Source organism: Pimephales promelas, chromosome 1, assembly GCF_988280905.1.
Source record: "Pimephales promelas chromosome 1, fPimPro1.hap1.1, whole genome shotgun sequence".
Lineage (NCBI taxonomy): Eukaryota > Metazoa > Chordata > Actinopteri > Cypriniformes > Leuciscidae > Pimephales > Pimephales promelas.
Genome location: NC_142769.1, coordinates 10,792,771 through 10,817,613, shown reverse-complemented (window position 1 = coordinate 10,817,613; position 24,843 = coordinate 10,792,771). Strand labels below are relative to the sequence as shown.

At 40.6% G+C, this 24,843-nt stretch overlaps 1 protein-coding gene across 2 annotated transcripts in view; it reads right to left on the bottom strand.

The window, feature by feature from the left end:
- The window catches only part of dok7a (docking protein 7a), a 59,020-nt gene that overhangs the window by 7,862 nt on the left and 26,315 nt on the right, over positions 1–24,843 (bottom strand). Inside the window, exons 6-10 of one of the 2 annotated variants that reach the window (XM_089126283.1) lie at positions 20,629–20,721; positions 19,519–20,306; positions 9,069–9,117; positions 4,215–4,670; positions 1,748–1,836 (exon numbers count right to left, since the gene is read on the bottom strand). In XM_089126283.1, coding sequence (XP_088982409.1) covers positions 1,748–1,836; positions 4,215–4,670; positions 9,069–9,117; positions 19,519–20,306; positions 20,629–20,721 — 1,475 coding nt within the window. The remainder of the gene's footprint in view (positions 1–1,747; positions 1,837–4,214; positions 4,671–9,068; positions 9,118–19,518; positions 20,307–20,628; positions 20,722–24,843) is intronic. The other variant, XM_089126306.1, reaches the window with a different exon arrangement.

Here is a 24,843-nt window from a genome sequence, read left to right as displayed (position 1 = left end):
CTTTGTTAGCAAAGGGCTTCACAACTTTAGCTAAACAGCGAATTAGTATATCATACGATACTTGCATTTGCCTTAGCTGTTTAAGAGTGCCCGAATATACAGTCGCGAGGAGAAAGTCTTGATGGTTCGGTCCGATGGTGCTGAAGTTGTAATCGATTTCTTCCGAGTTAAATGAAGAAGCGATGGTGAACTTGTGGAGTAAGTTGACACTGTTATGGTCGAGAAAGGTACACATGGCTCGATGTATGTTGAGGTAAGGCCAGATGAGGTTTCACCTGAACAGCAATCAGGAGCAGAAACCAGAGAGAGCGCCGAAGGAACTTCTAAAGTTCCCTATAGGTCCCACCTTTGAGTTTTGGCTTGACCAAGGAGAAAGGTGCAATTCTCAAGTGGGAAAGTTCATTTGTTTCAAAAGATAAATCATTTGCATGTTTGGAGTAAGCTGGCAGTTTGTGTCCATTTATACAAAAACACACTGCATTCTATGAGAAGGTGGAGTCATTAAACAAGCAATGTTGTAGTACCGTGCCACTGACAAGCAGAGTAATGCAAGTAACCACAGCAACTGTGAACAATAAAGGCTTACTTACTTACTTACTTACTTTTACACTGGGCTCGTTTGCTGCGGTCCGAGCCCGAGCGCACTTGTTCCCGACGCCCCCCGCAGCGTTGGTCTGGTTTCACACTCAACTTAATTCTATCGAACCCTGGTGCGTTTGCGTGCATATTACATCATCGCAAACGTGTACAGCACATGATAGAAAGCAGAACGTGGGTAAATATTGTGGGTTTTTTTAATAAATTTGCTGCTATTATGAGCAGTTGAGTGAACAATACAGGTTTACTGTGCGTGTGTCACATAAGGTGGACTTCTGCTGCTTGCAAACAGACTCTTTTGAGGAGACAGTGGACTTCCAAATGTGTTGCTCTGATTCTACGCGCAATGCACGAATACACATTCTCGCTCGTATCCGAGGTAAATCATCAACACTATCATCCCTTACAAGTGTTTTATTTAACTGAATACATCACAATAAGCTAAAACGCATGCGCATGATACTTTACTTCCTTTTACTTTTACTAAGTGCGCGCACGAATCCGTGTTGCTTTCACATTCACGCGAACCGCGGCACGGTTCGGACGCAACCAAATTAGATCACCTCCTCCAGGTAATCTCGGGTTCGGTACCCCAGTGCGCACCCAGGTCCCATGATAGCGTTCACATTAGCGATTTTTTATGCGAACCGTGCCCCGTTCCGAACTAAACTGCCAGTGTGAAAGCCACCTAATAATAAATCCAAAAGGTAACACGCAAGGAGGCTAATCAACAAAACTAGAGACAGGTGTGAAACATAATCAGTAACCATATAAACAATCAAGGATTGGGAAACCAGGCAAAAAAGAACAGATGAGAATCAAAGCAAAACACAATGAAACTAACATACTCATGAATAACTTCAACTTATACTTATTAAATTTTTAACTTATTATTTTATTTTGGTTAATCCATTTTCATCTAATATTTATATTTAATTTTATTTCAGCTTTAAATAGTTTTGGTTTTAGTTGACAATAACAACACTGGTCTCAAGAAATTCTGACCTAGCGTCTGTAGTCCTTGGCCCTTATAAGAAGACACAACACTCTTTTAAAAATCAGTTGTGCATTAAAGGGTTAATCGAGCACAGGTGTGTTAATTGTATTTTGCACACTTCTATCAAATGTAATTCAAAAGGAATATCTTCACCTCTGGGCTCCTCTCTGTTGTTCGACCATCCATAATTTCATAGGCAGGATCTGTTCTTCCCTTTTCACCCCAGATTCTCTCTTTGTTATCTGCACGATAATCATAGCACAAGGTCAGAATATACAGTATGAGTGACACGGGTATGTTTTGTCTTCTTTAAATTGTGTTTTCATTTGCTGATTTGCATGAAAATACACTGTAGATTTTGGTCAGAAGGTGTGCAAACAGAAGAGAAGCATGCAGGTCTGTTTACGTACACATATGCTTAGTTTCATGCCACCAAAAAAGAAACACAACAATATTAAAGCACTATAATTTCTTTTTATAATCACTAGAACACAATTCTCAATACTTAGGTCACTTTTTTAGAACTCTTCAAACAGTGATCACAACAGCAGTTTATGGGTACTAAACTGTGGATTATTTATTATTGCTATGGGACAAAATGCATTCAATGACTATATCTTTCAAATGACAAAAAACAACAACAAAACAAACAAAAAAAAAACCTTCTCACTTAAACACGACCACCACCAAAACTCGATATACCTACAGGCCAATTTGCACATGTTTGCTTTTTTTTTTTTTTTTAAGTTGTGCTCAGTGTAAAGAGTTTTTAAAAAGTGACTTAAGTATTGAGAAATGTGTGTTAGCGATTGTAAAAAAATAAATAAATAAAAAAGTAAACTAGTGGTTTTATTATTCAACTTTAAACATTAACTTTAAAAAAGTACTTATTATGAAAATAATATACTTTACATTCAGTTCAAAGAGGTTGAAAATTATTTTAATGCACGTTAACTACAATTAAATGTAAATGTATTGTTTAAAACGAAAATTAGATGAAATAAAAAGCAATTTAAAGCATGACAAAATATATTTAAAACAATCATTTAAAAATGTACTTTGAAGTAAACCTTTTAGTTTGACATAATTACAAAGTGCAGTTTTTAAAAATGTTCTCTCTTTAGGTACACATTAGTGGCCTTTTATTTCATCAACATTATATTATCTGCAAGTGCAGTTTAAAAAAAAAGTGTTATGATAAAGTACACTACAAGGGCACATGAGTACTTCTTTTTCACAAGTGTAGAGGAACATATCTAAGGCTCCATGTGAAATTGTGTACTTCTGTTCAATTATGAATTATTATGAAGTGCTTGCATTAACACATTTGCATAAAATATGTTTCGGACCTTGAATGATGAAAGTAATTTTAAAAAACAGTCAAAGCATATTGATTTATAATTTCGGCAATGATACTGGCCTTAATATAAATGTAATATTTAATTAGTATTTCCCAAACTTTAGATATAAAAGCATCCCAAATACACATTAGAACATTATTGATCTTGGTTCAACTTTATTAACCATCTTGATCACACATATCAGCTCTGAGAGATTCAACAGTGAAGTTCTTATAGACAGTGACAGACTATGAGTTACAGGTATATCAAATATAGATTATATTTATCTAACACATATTCCTTCCAATTTGTTGCTCTTGGTGAAATCTTACAAAATACACCACAATATGAGTTGGAATCTCCCTCAACAATTTACAAGAAGTTAGTATTTTGGATCCTAAAATGTACAAATTATTTTTTGATAAATTAATCACGGCTAGTAACAATTCAATTATTAAAACTAATGACAGATGGTTAGCACTCAACACGAAAGGTAATTATGGACAGCGCTCCATAATTTATTGTTTAATAATAAAATAAGTCTATTTCAAAATTATTCATCATGTATTACCCTTGTAATACATATACTGTAGTCAGTTTGTCATGTCATGTTAGAGCTTTATTCTTTTCACTATGATGTTTCTGACAATAAGGAGCTAGATGATGTCTTTATTTGTATTATGGATAAATACCATTGTTGGGAAAAGTTACTATTAAAAGTATTGCATTACAATAAAAAAATAACTACTTAGAGGTAAGAAAAATAATGTATTACTTTCCATAAAAAGTAACTAAGTAAGTTTCTTTTTATGGAAAGAAATGCGCTTTTCTGACCTAGCTTGATGCTTGCGCTCTCTTCCAGTGTTTTTTTTTTTTTTTTTTTTTTAATGATAAGTGTTTTTGTTCTCTAAAATTATGTTTTGTTGAAATGTAAGTTTTGAAAATGATAAAAAAAAATGTTACATTGGATAAATCCTGTGTCGTGTTTTAAATCGCATTTTAGCTCAGAAGTCAGAAACAACTTATCTTGACAACATGCATCTCCGACATCAACCTTGTATCGAACTTGTATCGTATTCTTCACCCATTCAAATCCTCAAAGACGACAGATGGAAAACAACAATATAGATAGGTTTTGCAGAAGATTAAAGCTAATTATTAATACGATTAGACAGAGATTTCTGGAGTGATGAGGAAGAGAAGATTTAGTCGTCAAAAAGAGTTGGGTTAGAGATGAGACAAAGTCCACTGTGAAAGGTTTGGGGTCGACGTTCTCTTACCTTCTTCAGGTATTCGTTGCAGAGAGACTGGCCTACTGGGATACTCAATGGAAGAGCAGACCGACTCTGGGATGTTCGAATTGTTTCTACTCATTTCTCTGCTCTGATCCTGGACAAAAATTCTGGATGGAGGCGTGAGCTTAAGCAGCCGGCAGTTTCCCTCTCCTTTCCTGCACTGGAGGCAGTTCTCATAGAGGACAGTGTGTACTGTCTGAACGGTGCATCTGGATGATGACATTGCCTCATAAACGCTGCTACTGACTGATTTCCCAGCAGGATTGTAGTGTGCCAGTAGATCAGACAGACAGGAAATGTATCCCTCAGATCGCTCATCATTGGTCTGTGAATGTTTAGAAAAGGGCTTCCATGGATCCTGATTGGTCAAAGATAACTTGCTGATCTCCACTGGCTCCTGATTGGTGGCTGGTCCAGTGGGAGTGGCTGAATAGTCACCTGCTGAAGTAACACCTGTTGCTTTGAGAGCGTGTCTGTACTTTCCTCACATATAAATCTCACTTTATATTAATTTTATATTATTTATATTAAAATGTGCTGTGAATTACTTAATGAATACACGAGGTTCCCTATCGGTCAGTCACTACAACGTAGGTCATGACTGACCAATAGGAATCTCGCTAGAGAGGCCAATCTACTTCGAGTGAAACTAAAACAAGCCAATGCACATTGGCGTGCAATCATTTGCATCAGCTGCGCAGCCTCGTAAGTGCAAGCAGCCGCTGTAATTGCACTTCAGAGCCAAGCACTTCGAATGCTGACTACACAGAGTGAATCTGCAAGCCTCTTCTGGATCTCTCCACTTTGGTGCGGGCGTGACAGCACAGCAGCGCGAGCAGTCTTCTCTTGTCTTTTCCCTTTTTTGTTTTTCGTTTTTTTTTGTTTGTTTTAAAACTGAGCAAAAAAACAATAAAGGCTGTTTTGACAGCTGGTAAGGTGTGCGGTGAGAGCGCTCAACAGCCATTTTCACGGCTGGTAAGACCAGTGAGAGAGAACAGCGCACAGACAGGTGCACATTCCTGTTTGTGTTTGCGGTGACCATTCCCCTGCATGCTCCAGCACCAAGGAGAGAAATCTCTAAAAGAGCTTACACAGATAGTTTGACGTTCTATCCGTGTGTTTCTGGATGTTGTCGTTACCTGGGGTCATGGGATGGTCTCGATCGCTGCCTTGTGTGTCTGAGCCTCGAACACGCTGAGGCAGCGTTCGTGGATGAGTCATGTACCCATTGTGGGAAGATGACCATCTTGGAGCTGTGGTCGAGTCTCCCGTTCCTGCAAAAGGGCGGAGTCCCCATGCATCTGCCTTCAGGCAGTAACACAGGAGACCCATTTGACTCTCACACTCTGCAGCCATTTGAGATACGAACTGAACGTGCTGGACCATCCTCGAGATGTGTACCAGTCATTTCCTTTGGTGAAGGTTTGATGCTTGCTCTCTCTTGCTCTCTCTGTCGATCGCTACATCGGAGAGTGGGTCAGACATCTCCGCGGACAACGGCTCAGAGCCGCTGCCTCCTCCGGGTGTGCCAGCGGTGCCTGAAGCCCCGTTCACACCGCCAGCGACACGCAGCGACAAAGCGACAAGATCCCATTCATTTCAATGGAGCGCTGGCGACATCCGGCGACACGAGCAACAGTGACCGTTGGCGACAGAATGTGGGCGTGTCAAGCGACAAGAGACAAGCGACAAAAGTTGAGAATTTTCTACTTTATGCAAATGAGAAGCGATTTTCGCGAGCGACAACCAATAGGAAAGAAGACTTTCAGTGGAGCTCAGCTCACGTCACCGTCTCGAGTGCAGTGCAGGCAAGACAGAAAGAAAGAGTTTGAGGACGATTGCACTGTTTTATATGATTTGACTGTAACCACATACATGGATAAAAAAATGATGCATGGAAAAGAAACTGTCGACAGTCTCAGTGAGTTTAATTCATACATTTAACGTTTGTTCATTGATCGATCGTTGATCTAGTAAATGATTTGATCCACTGAACACAGCTGTGGAGATATACTGTAAAAACACTCTCCCAACAGCATATGGTTTCTTTTTAGCCTTAAAAGTAATTTATTCCCAGTCAAATTAAAAATATATATCACTTGTGATGGTCTTTTGTATAGACATGGCCAGACGTGCAGTCTACCAATAACACAAGAGCGACAGCACTACGAACGCCCACAAGCGACATCACAGTACAGAGCCTAGCGACACACAGCGACAAAATCGCTGGCGGTGTGAACGGGGCTTGAGTTGAACCCAGAGATGATGGCCATGATTTCCTGGGCCGCCAACAGGGTCAGGCTCGAGTGGAACCCGCCACCGTGTCCCGAGCCCTCGAGGCTGGTTGATTGGTATCTCGGGGTGGTGCATGCTGGTTCTCAGCAACCCACTGCAGTGCCTTTCTTCCCGGAGGTGCATGAGGAGCTCACAGGGACGTGGATGGCACCTTTCAGTGCCAGAAACCGTTCCGGTGGCTCTTGCTCCCTCACCAGCCTTGATGGCAGGGCAGCTAATGGATACACGTGTGTCCCGCCAGTGGAGCGGGCGCCGCTATGCAGCTGTGCCCAAACTCCATTTGGCGCAGAGAACCGTGTCTTCCTTTCCAGGCCTGTAGGTTTTCGTCTGACCTATTCGACAAGGCTTACAAGGCCTGTGGGGAAGCTGCCTCTGCCATGCACGCTATGGCGTTGCTGCAGGTCCATTAGGCCAAGGCACTGAGGGAGCTGCACAGGGGTGGTCACAATCCACAAGTTCTCCAGGAACTCGGTGCCGCAACGGACCTCGCGCTTCGTGTGACGAAGGTTCCGCCCGGTAGATGTCCACACTAGTGGTAAAGGAACGCTATCTTTGGCTATGTCTGGCCGACATGATGGAGACCGACAAGCTCCGGTTCCTTAACTCCCCCATGTCCCAGACCAGCCTCTTCAGTGGCGCGGTCGAGAACTTCCCCCAGCAGTTCTCGGCTTTACAGAAGCAGACTGAGTCCATTAGACACATCCTACCGCAGCGGTCAGCTGCTGCCTCCACCCCACCGCCCGCGGCTCCTCAGTCTGCTCGTCGCCGGGGGTGTCCTCCTACTTCTGCCCTTGCTAGGCTTCTGACTCCACCTAAACGACGCCATAGAGCCAATCGCAGGCAGGCCACCCCTCCCGTCCAGGCCCCCACCAAGAAGGGCGGCAAAGCCAGAAGTAAGTGGCCCCAGGATGGGCAACCCAGAGATGGACGGAACTACTCTCTAGGATACGGTGGGCTCCCCAGTCCGTCTCGCTGGCTCATTCGGACCATCAGCCTCGGCTATGTGATTCAGTTCACCCGGTTGTCCCCCCAAGTTTCGGGCCATCCACTTGGGTCTTCAGGTCAACTGGGAAAAGAGCAAACTGCCCCCGTGTAGAATCTCTTTTCTCGGTATGGATTTGGATTCGGTCGCACAGACAGCGCGCCTCACAGATCAGAGCACTCAGTCGGTGCTGAACTGTTTGAACACATTCAAAGGCACGACGGCGGTCCCACTGAAATTTTTTCAGAGGCTCCTGGGGCACATGGCAGCGGCGGTAATTGCACTCGGCTTGCTTCATATGAGACTGCTTCAGCACTGGCTTTATGGCCGAGTCCCGAGGTGGGCGTGGCATCACGGCACTCACCGGGTGGATAACTCTCAATCCCTGAGGGAAGGAACGGAGACGTAGATCCCGTCGCCACATCTGCTTTCACTCGCCGAGGCGGCCAGCTGATCAGGCTTGGCTCTTCAGCAAAAAGCTGAAGTGCAATTGCAGCAGCTGCTTGTTATACCACGCTAATGAGGCTGCGCAGCTGATGCAAATAATTGCATGCCAGTGTGCATTGGCTTGTTTTAGTTTCACTCGAAGTAGATTGGCCTCTCTAGCGAGATTCCTATTGGTCAGTCATGACCTACGTCTCCGTTCCCTTCCTCAGGGAACGAGGGTTACCATTAGTAACCGAAACGTTTCCAGACCCTTGAGAAAAAAAAGTGCACTTAATTCTATTGAATGTGCACTTCAAATCTTAAAATACTATATCTACAGATAAAAGAATATTAATAAAAATAAAAGGCCACTTAAGTGCACTTAAAGAGAGAACACTTTTATGACTGTTTTTTAACATAAAAAACGGTTTATGTCAAATAAAAAGTGTACTTTAACATTCATTTTAAATCATTGCTTTAATAATCTTCTGTCATGTTTCAAAGAAGTACACTTATTTTGATGTATTGAGTAACATACTAAAGAACATGTAATATACTTGATTATAATTTTAACTGTAGTGTGGTGATGGATATATTTAAAGTTAATATATTTTAAATGTACTAAATTGCAACATCATCATTACAAGTGTATAATTGCAAATATATTTAAGTATATATTTAACTTAAATAGTGTGTATATATATATATATATATATATATATATATATATATATATATATATATATATATATATATATATGAAAAGGAAGGCTTACTGCACTTCTGTAAATTGCCAAACGATCCGGTGCAACCAGGGCAGGACAAGACCAAACAGAAAGGGAGAATCACCGGTGCAAAAATCTTCTTGATAACAAATTTATTAGAGGTGCAAAACTTGACTAACGTTTCGATGTAAAACTACATCGTCATCAGAACCAGGACTCTGATGAAGATGTAGTTTTACATCGAAACGTTAGTCAAGTTTTGCACCTCTAATAAATTTGTTATCAAAAAAAGTTTCTTCTTTTTCATGTTGAAGTGTACTTTCTTTTTCTTAATGAAACCCTCCTCAGTATTTGGGATATGCAGAATGAGGGAGAGGTTGTAAAGAGATATACTGGCTGAAGGAGTCTTACTTGGCACAGTGGACGGTAGAGTCCCTCCAGGATGAGGAAGAAATGTACCCTGTTCAACAAACACACAGAGCAAATCAATTAACATAACACCATAATCAATGCCACAAAGAACTTAACTGGATGCAGTGGATGGAGTCTGTTCTTACTGCAGTACACCAGAGGGTGTCACTTCCCAACACTACAGTATTGTATGGAAGCTTATTCCTGCCACAGAATAAAAAATAAATAAATAAAAAAGGTAATTGTGATATGTGGCTTCCATAATATAGGGCTGCACACTTTGGGGGGAAAAATGTATTTGCTGTTTGCTGTGCTTATTTGTAGGCCTGTATTATGCAAGGGTCTGTCTAAATACTTGATTCTGATTGGCTGAAAGGTGTGCAATAAAACTGTTTCTAAAGATGGAACACATGGAAGCATACAGACGCATACGTCACTCTGAGATTGTGCTGTGCAAACAGAAACATTCAGGAGCAGAGAAAGTTGTTATCAACGCTGCCCTGTGACTTTTAATATAAAATACAGCACATACACATCTCTCTGTCTCTCTCTCGATAATTAATTAAACTAAATGCTATTACGCAATATGGATTTTATCATCCAGTCTTAAAGGGGTGATGTGATGAACTGAGAAATCAAATTTTCCTTGAGCTTTTGACATCTAAGAGGTCATCATCTTATTATAAGAGTATCCTGTAAGTTTCAGAACTGAAAACGTCCTTGTTAGTCCAATAAAAGCTTTTATTGACACCAGGCTCAACATACGACTCGTTTTTCAAAGTGGGGAACTATGACGACAAAGAGGATAAAACACCACCCCCGCAGAAGAAGATCAACATCTACTTCAACACGGCAGGTTTAGTCCCGCCCACCGATTTGCGCATTACACGCATAGCTAAATAACATAGGCCTATCTCGTGATGACAAACCGGATTGAGCTACTGAACAATACAAAATATTGTGCAGTGCCTGTTTGTGGAAGAAGATAGTCCCTGCATATGCTTCCTCTGGATTCCAATAGGACTGCATGGATAAACTTTATTTTTAATGGCGTTCCAGCTGATGAGGTAAAAAATTGTCCGTCTGTTTACTTCATTTCACTGAGGATTGCTTTGTAAACAAGACCTGTTATATTGAATTTGAGAGAAAGAAAAAAAAAGGAAAAAAAAGAGACATGGTTAAAAAGTATAAATTCATCATTGGTAAAGAAGATTTAAGATCAAAATGAGTGCAGCCTATTGGTTGGGAGCACATGGTGCAACCTGGGAGAATCAAGGTAGCTGATTGGTCATTGAAACTCCACATCTCCAAACTCCACCAGGTGTGTGATTACTGGGAGCAAGAGGGAACTTTGTTTGCAGTAAATGTGCTTCTCCTACTGAATTTGGTGGGTTTTGGTGTTCAAAATACCAAAGGAGAAAGACTGTTGAAAAGCCACAATGTTTCATCAACTTTGAGATGCAACTGGTAGGACAAAGACTTATTTTTATTTAATGACTACATATTTTGTGTATGTTTGAAAGGTGTTTAATGCTAGTAGCTTAGCATTTTACTTTCTAACTGCATAACAAGCTTCTTTATTTACATTGCTGTTGAGTTGCTGTGTAAATTGTGAATGTTTGACAATGGTGTTTGTACTTTTGTTGCACTTTGTAGTGATTCGTATCACATATCTGTTTCTGTGTAGGTTATTAAGCTAACCTTCTGGAATTATCATTGAGACAAGTACAAAAGAAGATCTAGTCAATGATGAGAGATTTTCAATAAACTGCTTCTATGATGAAGAACCAGATGGTTTGAGTTATTCCATGCACCTTCAGAGTTGATTGAGGCCTTTGTCAAGTTTGGGCAGACATTGAGGCAAAGAAAAACCCAGATAACTTGACACTTAATAACCAGCGCTTGTGGATAAGAAGATTAAAGGCTTCCGATGGTCCAGAAAGTAAAGGTGGTGTGAAGGAATCAACATTGTCAAAACAAGTCATCAGTAAATTGAGGTGTTTAAGAAGACGTATCTTTGTGACTTGAAACAAGATGGCAGAAGAAGCTTTGGGGAAAACAGTGGACCAACTTAAGCGAGAGAGAACCACTGCAAAGATGTGTGTTACAAAGCAAGCCAATCTTCTCATTCGAGAGTCAAGCCAAATGATTGAGTCTGAACTCAGGAAGGAATTCCAGAAACTCTCTTCTAGTGCAAGAGCACTTTTTGATGCAAATGATGACTATAACATGGGATTGCTGGCAGAGCTGGAAGCTAAAGCAAAGAGTGATGAGAAAGTGGAGCTTGAAATGCAGCAGGTAGCAGATATTGAGAAGACTGTTAATGATTGTGAGACAAAGCTCGAAGAGGTGCGAAAAATCGTCCAAATCAACTTGTGGCAGAGGTATGGCCAAGAGGAATTGACTGTTGCAGTCCAGGAAGCTGAGAAAGCTTGTGATCATTCTGCTTCAATACCTGTTGCTGGTGTCAATTGTGAAGGATATGAAGTTCATCTAATTCACATGGAAAAGCTTGTGAGTAGAGCAGTCAAAACACTATCCAGCTGGGAGCGATGGATTCCTACAGGAGAGAAGAAGGACTTTGAGAGCAGAGTAAAGAGGTTAAAAGTAGAGAATAATGGACTTGTTTCAAGAAATAGCGAGTTTATTACTGCACGTAATGCTGAAAGAAGTTCTCAATTTGCAGGTCCTTTAGACCCAAACACAGGTCTTCAAACAGTGCCAATTATACCAGTTGTGAGGATAAGACCAACAAGTTTGCCTAGATTTGGTGGTATGAAAAGAGATTTCTTCCGTTGGAAGAAGGACTGGGAAAGTTTGCAAAAACAAGGTGAACCAACTGGATCAGTAGAGGTCAAGAAAATCCAGCTCCTGGACAGTTTGGATGAAAGAATCGTTAAGGACCTAAGGCTGTCAAGTTACAGCAACGGAGAGGATGTGTTTCGAGTGCTGGAAAATCGATTTGGCAACAAGGTAACAATTGCCATGGAAATTATTGAAGAACTGGAAAGATTTCCGAGTGTGAAGGGCAATCAACCCAGAAAAGTGATAGACTTGATCCAAACTGTAGAAAAAGCTCTATCTGACCTGACAGATCTGGGGAACATTGGTGCAATTAAGAACCCTCTTGTAATCAAGTCTATTGAGAGTAAACTGCCTGAATTTGTGAAAAGAGACTGGCTTTTCTTCATGATTGACCCTAACAATGGTGTGACTCCAGAAAATCACTTTGACCTCCTGTTGGAGTTTTTAAGAAGACAGGAAGATGTTCTTGAGAAGCTTGAACAGCTCAGAGTCACAGAAAAGGTAGATAAATCTGAAAATAGATTTGAAAGGAGGTATGCATCTACAAAATCCACGAAGAAAGATTCTGATGGTGGGTGTACTGTGTGTGGAGCTGTAAATCATAAGGACAAAATTTTCTTCTGTAAAAAATTTAAGGAGCTAAAGCTAGCTGAAAAGAAAGCTGCTCTGAAGAAGATTGGAGCATGTAAGAAGTGCCTTGGATGTCATGAAGGTAACGCAGACTGTAGAGACACATTCTTGTGTAAAAATAGAGATTGCAGAAGAGAAAATGCCCCAGATCATCATTATTTCATCTGTCCAAGAAGAGAATCCACCACTGGCACTGAGAAAAGGTTTTTAAATGATAGCAGGAAAGTAAATATGCTTACAGCGGAGCAGGAGGAACTTTTAGCTGAACTTTCCCCAGAGCTTGCTGAGCGGTGCAGAAATGCCTTCACCAACAAAGCTGCAACAGTGACCCGCACGGGAAAAACCCAAGTTGGCCTTCTAGAGGAAAGTGGGGTACAAGAACTACCTGTCATCATGATGCTCATGGAAGTAACCGCCAATGCGGGGCAGAGGGTTGGAACTTTGGTAGATCTTGCATCAGATACTAACTATATAACCCACAAGGCTGCAGGACGCTTGAGGTTAAGGAGCGAAGATGTCACACTGATAGTGCATGGAGTTGCTGGAATGGCCATCAAGGTGAAGACCAAGCGATATCTGCTTCGAGTCAGAATAAAGACTGAAGAGGACAAAGAAAGAGCACATGAGCTTCTTTGTTACGGCTTGGATGAAATTGCTAAAGTGCACAAGGTCATAAAACCTAAGCAATTGCAGAGATTCTTTCCTGAAGTCAAGCTTGAAGAGTTGGTAAGACCTAAAGAGATTGAACTTCTTATTAGCCATCGAGAAGGGAGATTAGCCCCACAACGAGTGAAGGTTGTGGGGGATCTTGTCTTATGGGACAGTCCTTTGGGAAAAACAGTAGGTGGCGCTCATCCAGACTTATTTGAAGAGATTAACCTATCTGCATATGAGTCCAAAACCCATTTTGCTCGCTCCATGAGAACAGCTGCTGTAAAATATGAAGAGGAAGTGGGAGGAATTGAAATGCAAGAGATGTCCAAGTCAGTCCAACTACCCCAAGAAACCAGAGCTGAGACAAACATTGCAGCTGTTAGCAACCGTGAGTTCTTGGAATGGTGGAAGTGGGACAGCATAGGGGCAGCTTGTGAACCGATGTGTGGAGCTTGTCGCTGTGGGAACTGTCAGCCAGGTGGTAAGGAGATGACACTGGTAGAGGAGAGAGAACTCGAAATTATAAAAGGGTGTCTTACCTATCTAGAGAATGATGCTCACAGCAAGTCTCCTCATTGGCACGCAAAATATCCCTGGACTGAAAATCCAGCTTCCCTTCCCAATAATAGAAGTGGAGTAGAGGCAACATTTTTGAGAACGGAAAAGCAGCTCAAGAGGGAGCCAGAGTGGAAAGTCGCTTATACAGCTCAAATTCATGAAATGGTGGAACGCGGAGCAGCAATCAAGCTCACTGAAGATGCAATTAATTCCTGGAATGGACCAGTATGGTATGTGAGTCACCTGATTGCACCAAATCCTCACTCCGTTACGACTCCAGTGCGCTTGGTATGGAACAGCAGTCAGAAATTTAGAGGAGTAAGTTTGAATGATCTTCTTCTGAAAGGCCCAGATTTTCTTAATCCAATCAGAGCTGTACTTCTGAGGTTTAGGAGAGGAGTGTATGCTGTCCTTGGAGATATCAGGAAGATGTATAACTCTGTATGGCTGGAGGAGAAAGAAATGCATCTACATAGGTTTCTGTGGAGAGATGATCAGAGTGAAGAAATAGGAGAATATGCAATCACCAGAGTTAACATCGGTGATCGACCGGCAGGGTGCATTGCACAGTTGGCCATGCGTGAAACTGCAAAGCTGACTAAGTTTTCTCATCTACATGAAGAGCGCAAAGTCATCGAAGAGGATAGTTATGTGGATGATATTCTGACTTCCCACAATGATCGGAAACAGCTGGACAAAATAACCGAAGGTGTTGAGGAGATCTTAAGAGCTGGAGGGTTTTTCTTGAAGCACTGGATTCGGTCAGAAGAAAGTTGGAAGCCTGGTGATGGTGAGTCAGTAGAGTCAACAGAAGAAGACAGAATTCTAAAACTTCCAAACCAGCTGAGGGATAAAGACAACAAGGCCCTTGGAGTTGGGTATCTGGCAGAAAAGGATACACTTTACATCATGACATCAATTAACTTTTCCAAGCGAAAGAAGAAAATGAGGATAGGACAAAACCTCCTCAAAGAAGAGGTCAGAACCAAGACTCCTAATCCTCTGACCAGAAGAATGCTACTGAGTCAGGTGGCAGGATTGTATGATCCGATTGGCCTGGTCACACCGGTTAAGCAAAAAGGGGCCATCCTTGTACGAAAGGCATTTCAGGAGGCAGGACGTGGAAAGTTGGCCAAAGATACATGGGATGAACCACTGTCAGAAAACCTCAGAGAAGAAGCTATTGAAGTGTTTGAGGAGTATGTTCACCTAAGCAAGGTAACGTTTCCCAGAGGCATAACACCTAGAGGCTGGAAAGGAAAACCGTTGGGAATAACGTTCTCTGATGGAAGCGATAAGACCTATGGAGCTGTAACATATTTCAGGTGGGAAACAGACCAGGGTATTGAAGTGAGGCTAATTGAGTCCAAGGCCAAATTGACTCCTTTGGATCAAAAAGGGGAAGCAGTCAAGGCTGAAATGTGTGGTGCAGTTTATGCAGCAAGACTTAAAAAATATATTGAGAAACATTGCCAAGTGGAAATTGACCAATGGTTCCATTTGGTGGACAGCCAAACAGTGTTGGGAGCTATTCAACGGGCTAGCTATGGCTACCAGTCCTTCTTTGCCAATAGGATTGGAGAGATCCAGAGAACAACGCTAGTTAAGGATTGGTGGTGGATCGCAGGTGACTTAAACATTGCGGATATTATCACAAGGGGAGGTAGTCCAGAAGGCCTAAAACAAGATTCTGCATGGCAGAGAGGGCCTGTGTTCTTGAAATGGCCAGTGGAGGATTGGCCAATTAAGTCAGCTGCTGAGATTGCAACTGCTGCAAGAGAAGCTATTAACAGACTTCAGAGGAAATCATTCTCTGCAGTACTAACCAGAAGTCTGGCTAAGAAAAAGAAAGGCTCCGTCCTCCTGGAGAAAATTAAAGTGGGCGTTCATGAGGGAGGAGGAAATGACCTCATTGCAGATTCAGGCAATTCTGCAAGTCAGAATGAGAAGGCTAAGATTGCTCCATCTGGAAGGATATATGACTGCATAGTAGCAAGTAAGTTACTTGAAGTTGAAAGATTCAGCAAATTGTCCAGACTGATCAGAGTTACTGCTTGGGTGCGTCGAGCTGTGAAGAAGTGGCTGAAGATAAGAACTAAGACCTTGGGTTCATCAAAGTGGGAGGTAAAGTCTTTGGAAGAAAGTGTCAACGAAGCTATCTTGACGGTAAGAGAACAGGAGGATGCCCTTGAAGATCTCTTTCTAGCAGCCCAAGAGAATGTGATTTTTTCTGATACTACCCTCAGTAGGTAGGCAGTGTACAAGGATGAAAATTCTGGACTGTTTGTTTGTGGAGGAAGAATTCAAATCTTCAATGAGGATAAGACTGCAGTTCCAATCTTACCATATGATGCATATGTATCTACACTTCTGGCTCAGGAAGCTCATCAAGTAAACCATGAAGGAGTGGCTGGAACTTTGTTGAGAATGAGAAGAAAAGCTTGGATTATAAAAGGCCGCAGACTAGCTAAAAAATCCGTAGACTGCTGTGTGACCTGCAAGAAGGCAAGGTCAAAGCAATGCCAACAGATTATGGGAGACCTTCCACCAGAGCGGTCAGAACCAGCTGGACCATTTGAATTCACAACCCTGGATTTGTTTGGACCTTATTGGGTAAAAGATGAAATAAAGATGAGGGTGAGACTCAAAGTTTGGGGAGTTGTGTTCTGTTGTATGGCATCAAGGGCTATCCATACTGATATTGTCAGTGACCAATCAACAGAAGGATTTCTGCTGGCATACCAAAGATTCACAGCTTTAAGAGGACATCCTAGGAAACTGTGGTCAGACTCAGGATCAAATTTTATCGGGGCCAAGCCTGTTCTTGAGGATCTTCATAAGTTCCTAGAGCGACAAGACCGAGAAAAGTTAGGAATGGAAGCAGCCAAGAATGGCACGGAATGGTCTTGGAAAGTTCACCCGGCAGGTTCCCCTCACCGGAATGGTGCAGCAGAAGCGGCTGTCCGTTTAGTTAAGCGGGCCCTACTGAATCTAGGCTGTAACAAAGTTATGTCATGGGGGGAATTTCAAACTTTTCTTTACACGGCAAGCAATCTGGTCAATGAAAGACCTATTGATGCCAGGATACAAAGTCGAGAAGACTGTGTGGAATATGTAAGTCCAAACTCTCTTCTCCTGGGTCGTACTGGGAGAAAGGGGGATCAAGGAAGTTTTGAGTTTGAAGGCTATCCATACAGAAGGCTAAGAATCATCCAGGAAGAAGTCAACAAATTCTGGAGAAGTTGGTGTCAGCTGGCAGGTCCTAACCTCTTTGTAAGAAACAAGTGGCATACTAAAGAGCGGAACGTTGCCGTGGGAGATGTGGTATGGGTGGCTGACCAGAATGCTCTAAGAGGTCAGTACAAGATGGCCAGAGTCGTCGATATAAATGCAGACAAGAAAGGAACCGTGAGAGATGTAATGGTCAGAGTATTCCCCAGCTATCCTGTCTCGATTGTTAAACCAAACCAAGCAGAAACCGGCAAGAATGTCAAACCAACAAAAAAGCATTGTGACAAAATTCCAGCTACGATTCTGCGTAGGGATGTGAGACGTTTGGTAGTTCTGATTCCCATTGAAGAACAGTAAAGACATTTCAGCTAAGAAGTGTGTGTGACCTCCTTCGGTCAGTTGACCAGGAGCTCAAGTGGGAGGTGTTAAGTTGAATTTGAGAGAAAGAAAAAAAAAGGAAAAAAAAGAGACATGGTTAAAAAGTATAAATTCATCATTGGTAAAGAAGATTTAAGATCAAAATGAGTGCAGCCTATTGGTTGGGAGCACATGGTGCAACCTGGGAGAATCAAGGTAGCTGATTGGTCATTGAAACTCCACATCTCCAAACTCCACCAGGTGTGTGATTACTGGGAGCAAGAGGGAACTTTGTTTGCAGTAAATGTGCTTCTCCTACTGAATTTGGTGGGTTTTGGTGTTCAAAATACCAAAGGAGAAAGACTGTTGAAAAGCCACAATGTTTCATCAACTTTGAGATGCAACTGGTAGGACAAAGACTTATTTTTATTTAATGACTACATATTTTGTGTATGTTTGAAAGGTGTTTAATGCTAGTAGCTTAGCATTTTACTTTCTAACTGCATAACAAGCTTCTTTATTTACATTGCTGTTGAGTTGCTGTGTAAATTGTGAATGTTTGACAATGGTGTTTGTACTTTTGTTGCACTTTGTAGTGATTCGTATCACATATCTGTTTCTGTGTAGGTTATTAAGCTAACCTTCTGGAATTATCATTGAGACAAGTACAAAAGAAGATCTAGTCAATGATGAGAGATTTTCAATAAACTGCTTCTATGATGAAGAACCAGATGGTTTGAGTTATTCCATGCACCTTCAGAGTTGATTGAGGCCTTTGTCAAGTTTGGGCAGACATTGAGGCAAAGAAAAACCCAGATAACTTGACAAGACCGATTAAGAGTAAAGAACGGTGCTGTGCCGTCTATATTGGATCTGACAGGAATTGTGCAACACACGGACTCTGGGTCGAACATGTATGGACGAATCATTCGGGTTGCCATTTTACAACATTGGACGTTTTCAAAACAATTTCCCCCACATGCACCGACGGGTGAGTCGAAACTCATTATAATGCAAAACGGTTATCCACTCACAGCAGTGGGCGTTTACTTCCAAGTATTCAATGCGAGACGCCCATAAAAACCCAGCGTTTTTAAGAAAGGCTCAAAACTAAGGTAGAAAATAGCCTATTACTTATTCATTTTGATGTTTTTGAATGCAAAAACCAAGCGAACGTCATAAGTTGACCTCAGACAACAATATAATAAAATTTAAAAAGCCAGTTCATGACCCCTTTAATCTTTTCATTATTGTAGAAAACGTAAACAGAAAGCTGTCATTTTAGTGTCACCGAGATTGTTTATATTAAATTTATAAGTCATTTTTATTGGTTTTATGTCTACATCGCCCGTTCTATTTCCCATGATTCATAGCGGGTTCAACTGACTGGACGGTTTTCTACTTCCTGCTGTCCTTTTTTCACTAATTGTATCTTAATTTCAATCAATGTTTCATCAACCAATTGCCTAGTTTTAATAAATAAGAAGTATATAGTAAACAATAGATGATCATGACGGAGGCGACAGCGCGCAGACTGGACTTTGGTCTCATGAATGAAACTCGGCGTAACGTTATACCTAACCTCACAGGCCTGAGAAATATATAGACTATGCATCTTTGAAAGCAGAGGTAGACAGGAGTCAAAGGGCTAACCATCCTAACCTTTTAGTACTGTTATTCTGCAGCAGTCGGGGTGATAGAGACTGTCGGATGTTTGCTGGAGATCGTGCAGTCATGCATCAGCTATCCTTTGGAAGTTATGAAGCAAAGAAAAACGTTCATTTTGTTTTTATCTGTGATTTAATAAAAAATAACGTGATCAGATCACATTTGATGAAAGTTTTTATTTTTTTTATTTAGTTTAGCGATGTGGGGATGACACAATCTAAAACACATGGCAAAAAAGCATAGACCAGACTCGAACCGGAAGTTGACAACCGGCATCGTCGTCATGGTAGCGCGCATTGTTTAGAGCAAAAAAAGGAGGATTAATGTTTTTTTTGTTTTGTTTTTTCCGTTTTAGTTATTTTAGTAGATCAAGTTAAGCTAAATTAAAAAGAGCAACTAGTTACTAGTTTAAAATGAGGCAATAAGATTTTCAATTTAGATTTAGATTTACTTCATATTATTTCAGTTAATGTTTTATTAATTTCAAGTAATACAATTATTTGTAGCTTTAGTTTTAAACTACAATAACCCTGAGTAGTTTGTGTACCTTGAGTCCTCTGCAGATGGGGCAGGTAGTGAAGAGCGATTTCGAGCCAGCAGGAGGAAGTGAACAGTTTGCACAATCACAGCAGCTTTTATTACAAAAAAATCCCTGAGACTCCTCCTCTTTTATTAAGCATTCCGTTGTCTTTGACTCCTCCCTTTTACCAAGCTCCAGAGAATGACTCAGAGCTGAGTCAGAATCTAATTGGCCGGGAGATTCTGAATTTTCTTCAGACTGTTTCTGGACAAATGGCTCTATAAGTCCAGTATCATTTTGAGATCTGCTACTGTCTTTGTTGTCCTCTGGAGCTCTGGTGATCTCCAGCAGACTGCGGGGAGAGTCATAAAGGTATCGTAGCGAGGAGGGAATCTGGTACTCATGTTTGCACGTGCACAGGTGTTTGTCTGGGATAGCAGGTGGTGGCAGGTTGAATGGCGTGCCGTATTCCTCCCCCGGACCGGCAGCATCCAGACTGCCACTGTAGGAAGAGAAGCTTCCCGTGAAAGACGAGTGGCTTCCCGTCGCAATGCCACTGTCGGATGAGTTCTGTCGGCCTGTTTCTTTCAGCTTCCTTGAGCGAACGTGATCAGTCGGGACCTGGAGTCCAGCGGAGAGTTTCTCCTCGACCTGAGATGCTTGCGTGTGAGGCGTTTCTGCAGAGCTGGGCAGAACCAGATCGGTCCACGGCGCAGGGCGACTGCTAATGCTGCAATCTGTGTCCGAGGTGTCAGATGAATCAGATATGCTGCAGTCATCTCCTGTCATCAAAGAGCCGAACCGGGAGCTGGAAGCTTTCAGGACAAACGAAAGAACATATATTATTTCATATATTCTATTATTTCATATATTATTGCATATATTATGAGCATAGAGAGTATATTATTTTAGTAAGTACTCTTTTTAAAAGTATGGTAATGTAAACTTCTTTTTAAAAAAAAAAAAAAAAAAAAAAAAGGAAAGATCTGATGCCATCATCCAAACATAAATTCTACAGATAACTGAAGCTTTATGTAAATCCTCCAGATTGAGGTTCACCAGAGTGACATTTTGGAATTTTGGATGTGGGTTTGAGGGTCCAATGTGAGACAAAGGTGGGCACAGGAGCTAAGTTACCTGTGCTGTGAGACAACAGACTGAGCCTCCGTTCCAACTCCTCTGCTTCATGGTTTAGTCTGTCCTGCACTAAAGTTGCATTGACACTGGGCTCTGAGACACAGACAGAGCAAGTTAAAAAGAACTGCGAGAGACAGACAGCCAACACAAATAAAGCCTTTTGACACACAATTTATGATATGACATGTAAACAAACAAAATGGGAATGCTGTCTGACTTTTCCTCAGTAGGAAGTCTTTTCCTCAGTAGGCTCTTTTCCTAGTAGGAAGTTGCAAATTCAGATTTTACAAATTGATTGAAATATTTGTGTCTTTTGTGTGATTTTTGTGTTACTTATTAATTACTATTAAAATATTGATTAATATTTTTGGGGGTATCTGGTGTGACCACCATTTGCAGTGTGCACATTTCAAAAAATCTATTCCGCTTTGAAGCTTGGGATATCAACCCGATCACGTTTAGAGTCATGAAAACACTAGGTTCAGATTCATCAGTCGGAATGAATTCAGTCTGATTAAAACAAATGTTGTGCATGTAAATGTAGCCACTGTAAAGCCTAATGTCATTCTACATTTCTGAACGCTCATTTGGTTTCGACCCTGTGCCCTGTTTTTATTTGGACCCTGCATGTGTTTGTGACCTTTTGCTAGTTTTTGACTACAATTGTGGATTACCCTTTTAAGAAATTACTGCATTTGGAACTCAAACCTTTGCCTCTCCAATCAGTTCATGATATATATATATATATATATATATATATATATATATATATATATATAAACATTTTTATCAGCTCCTATGTTCTGGTTCAGTAATGTAATTTTAATGGTAATGAAAGGGTTTTTAGTCAGTTATTGAAATGCCTCATTTTAAAAAAATGGCAGAAAACTAAAAACAGAAAGGTTCATTTAAATGTCAAATGTTCATTTAAATTTAAATGTCAAATGGACTTACAGGTTATATACATATATATATATATATATATATATATATATATATATATATGAAGAGTTCAGATGCAAAAGCCTCTAAGTGCCATTTGAAATTTTCTTCTAAAATACTAATTTTTATCAAGCTTGTATATTTAAGTTCAGTAATTTCACTTAAATGGCAATGAATATTACCTATTAATTGTCATTTAAGTGAAATTACTGAACTTAAATATGCAAGCTTGATAAAAATGGTCATTTTAGAAGAAAATTTAAAATGGCATTTAGAGGCTTTTGCATCTGAACTCTTCATACACATATTTGTTTTTTTTTTATTACTCAGGAGGTGAGTAATATATTTTATTGAACAGATAAATTGCCATATAGCTCTCTCACAGAGTTCACTGTAAATCATAATTCATCATAATTCATTCATTAGAGTCAATTCATCATGGTTGTTGTAGCTCTGTGTTGGAATTTATGTTCAAGAAAGTACAGTGTCTATTAATGAGTATAGCTACAGTAACGTCTTCAGCCAGTCAGTTTGAGAATCTTGAGATCTTAGGCCCCCAGCGCAATTGATTTTGTACACCGACGCATTTATCATTCCTATTCTGTACCGGACGCACAGCGGACTTTTCCCTCCACAAACGCATGTCAGTAAATTAAGGAATGAACTTGCACTCCCGGGGTCGGTTTAGCGGCAAGAGGAGGCGTGTTCCGGTGCAAACGTTCCCTAGTGCTATTTTGCAGTTTCAGAAAAAAACAATTCCACCACTGACCAGGAAAAACCTAGTCTAAAGTCAGTGCTGCGTTATTCAGATGCTATTTTAAGGGCGCATGCTTGCCCATAATGTAGCGTGCACAACCCGCATACACTTTGCTTCTCTCATCTACACAGATGCAGCAGTTGCCATTTTTGCAAACCATACATAATTACAAGGAAAAATATTCCACACGAGGGAAATCATTGTGGTTCGGAAGCCCTGAACCGCAACCTAAAAAAAAAAAAAGTCAGTAAAAAAAAAAAAAAAAAATCTAGCATTTCGAGATTAAAGTCGAAATGTTTTGAGATTAAAGTCGAAATGTTTCGAGATTAAAGTCGAAATGTTTCGAGATTAAAGTCGGAAAGTTTCGAGATTAAAGTCGAAATGTTTCGAGATTAAAGTCGAAACATTGTGCATTCATAACAGTGCGCGTCCACTGGCTCAGAGCGCGCGCGTGTGCGTGTGAAGTCGAACTGCCATGGATAAACACAAAATAGTAGCTTTTTACTTTTATCTGAATTACTTATCTTACTTTATCGTTATAAAATATAATGCGCCGGAATAGACTTTAGCCTATAGGAAAACCAACACGGAAAACACTTTTCAGACTGGATGGAGAAATCCAGCTTTATGAATGAATGAATGAATGAATGAATAGGGCATTTATATAGCGCTTTCATATATGCCTACACTCAAAGTGCTTTACAATCATATCAGAGAATCTCTCCTCAACCATAAGTGGTTATTAAATCTTAGGAAATCACAGGATCCGGCCAAATGATTGGATACAGAATGATGCACTTAAAATGTATCCAGGGCGTATTTACGTTGAAGAGGGAGACCGAACAGTTACTGTTGTGTTCTCGACCCAGATAGTGTTGCCTAGACGATCACGAAAACACCTCAGAAACACTGCCACTAGCACGTGTGACGTGTGTAGAATTTTGTTGAAAGCCCAGATAAAAGTAAAAAGCTACTATTTTGGGTTTATCCATGGCAGTTCGACTTCACACACACACACACGCGCGCGCTCTGAGCCAGTAGACGCGCCCTGTTATGAATGCACAATGTTTCGACTTTAATCTCGAAACATTCTGACTTTAATCTCGAAACATTTCGACTTTAATCTCGAAACATTTCGACTTTAATCTCGAAATGCTAGATTTTTTTTTTTTTACAGATTTTTTTTTTTTTTTTTTACAGATTTTTTTTTTTTTTTAGGTTGCGGTTCAGGGCTTCCGTATTGTGGTGTCCATGAAGATGTAAAAAAATAGGCATAATATAGCTTACACATTTACCCAAACTATTATACGCCTGTTTAACCAACGATGATTTGGGTGGGTTTCTCCCATCCCCATGCAATGCCACACTCACTTCCCTGTCTTTTACGGCCCTGACGAGAACGTCGGTCTCCTCGGCTGTGAACCGCTTCTGCCGTGCGCCTGGCAAATCTGCCATTATAATAGAAATCCTCCATGGAACAAGCACGCCTGCTCTTTAAGGGCATGTGAGATGTCACTCTGATTGGATTATTTCACGTTACACCCAAACCACACCTGTGAGTAATGTAGCTACTTCAAACCAACCCATTTTAGATAAGTAATTTATCCTCCTGGTATAAAAGGAACAGCGCCCATGATCCGCCCACAAAGTTACTTGCATTTTGCGTTTGATACTTTCATTTCAAATCGTTAGGGCCCTTTATCTCTTAAGCCTAATAGTGAAAATTTTATGAGCAGTAGGATAACCATATTTATCAGCACAGTCACAGAGAGCCAGAGCACAACTAAAACAATGTTCTTCAGCAAAATGCATGCAATTGTGTTTGTTTTTTAACTGCTAAAGGGCCAAAAGTTATTGTTAACCTTTTTTTGTATAATTTAAGAAATTACAATAGTGCAATGGCCTACACAGGCTGTTCACATTCTTGTGGATATTATTTAGAATGTAAAAGACAGAAAATTATTTAGTGCACTTTTTTGGTAAAAAGTTCTGGAAATTAACTAAAATTGTGGATTCCGAAGTGACTCACATTACAGAGAAGCTCTGATAATTATTACATCCCACTTCGTCCCATATTAATCCAATCCTGTTTCGAGTTTGGCTTAAGAAGATTCTGATTCATTGAACTGATGGTTTGAGATTGACGACTAGAGAAAATCATAGCATTTAAAACTTATGATACGTGGGTCAGTGCTTTTTAAAACATTTACTGATGTTGTTGAATCCATGTTTATCAATTTATGGCCCGACTGATGGATACACATTGTGTGTACCAGTAAACTACAGGGACATGTTGACCGCATGTAAGGGGGTTACAGCAGATCGCCTCAGTGTTTATCTAACACTTAAAGTGCTATTAATAGAGCAGACATGTGGATGAGATGGCAAATAGCCAGAGAAACACTGACGCTGTCAGATATTTGCCGATCATCACCGATCAACAGGTACATAATAAACAGGGATGTGTCTAGAGTTATTTCAAACATTTTGCATGCAAGTTTTCTGACTTAATTTAT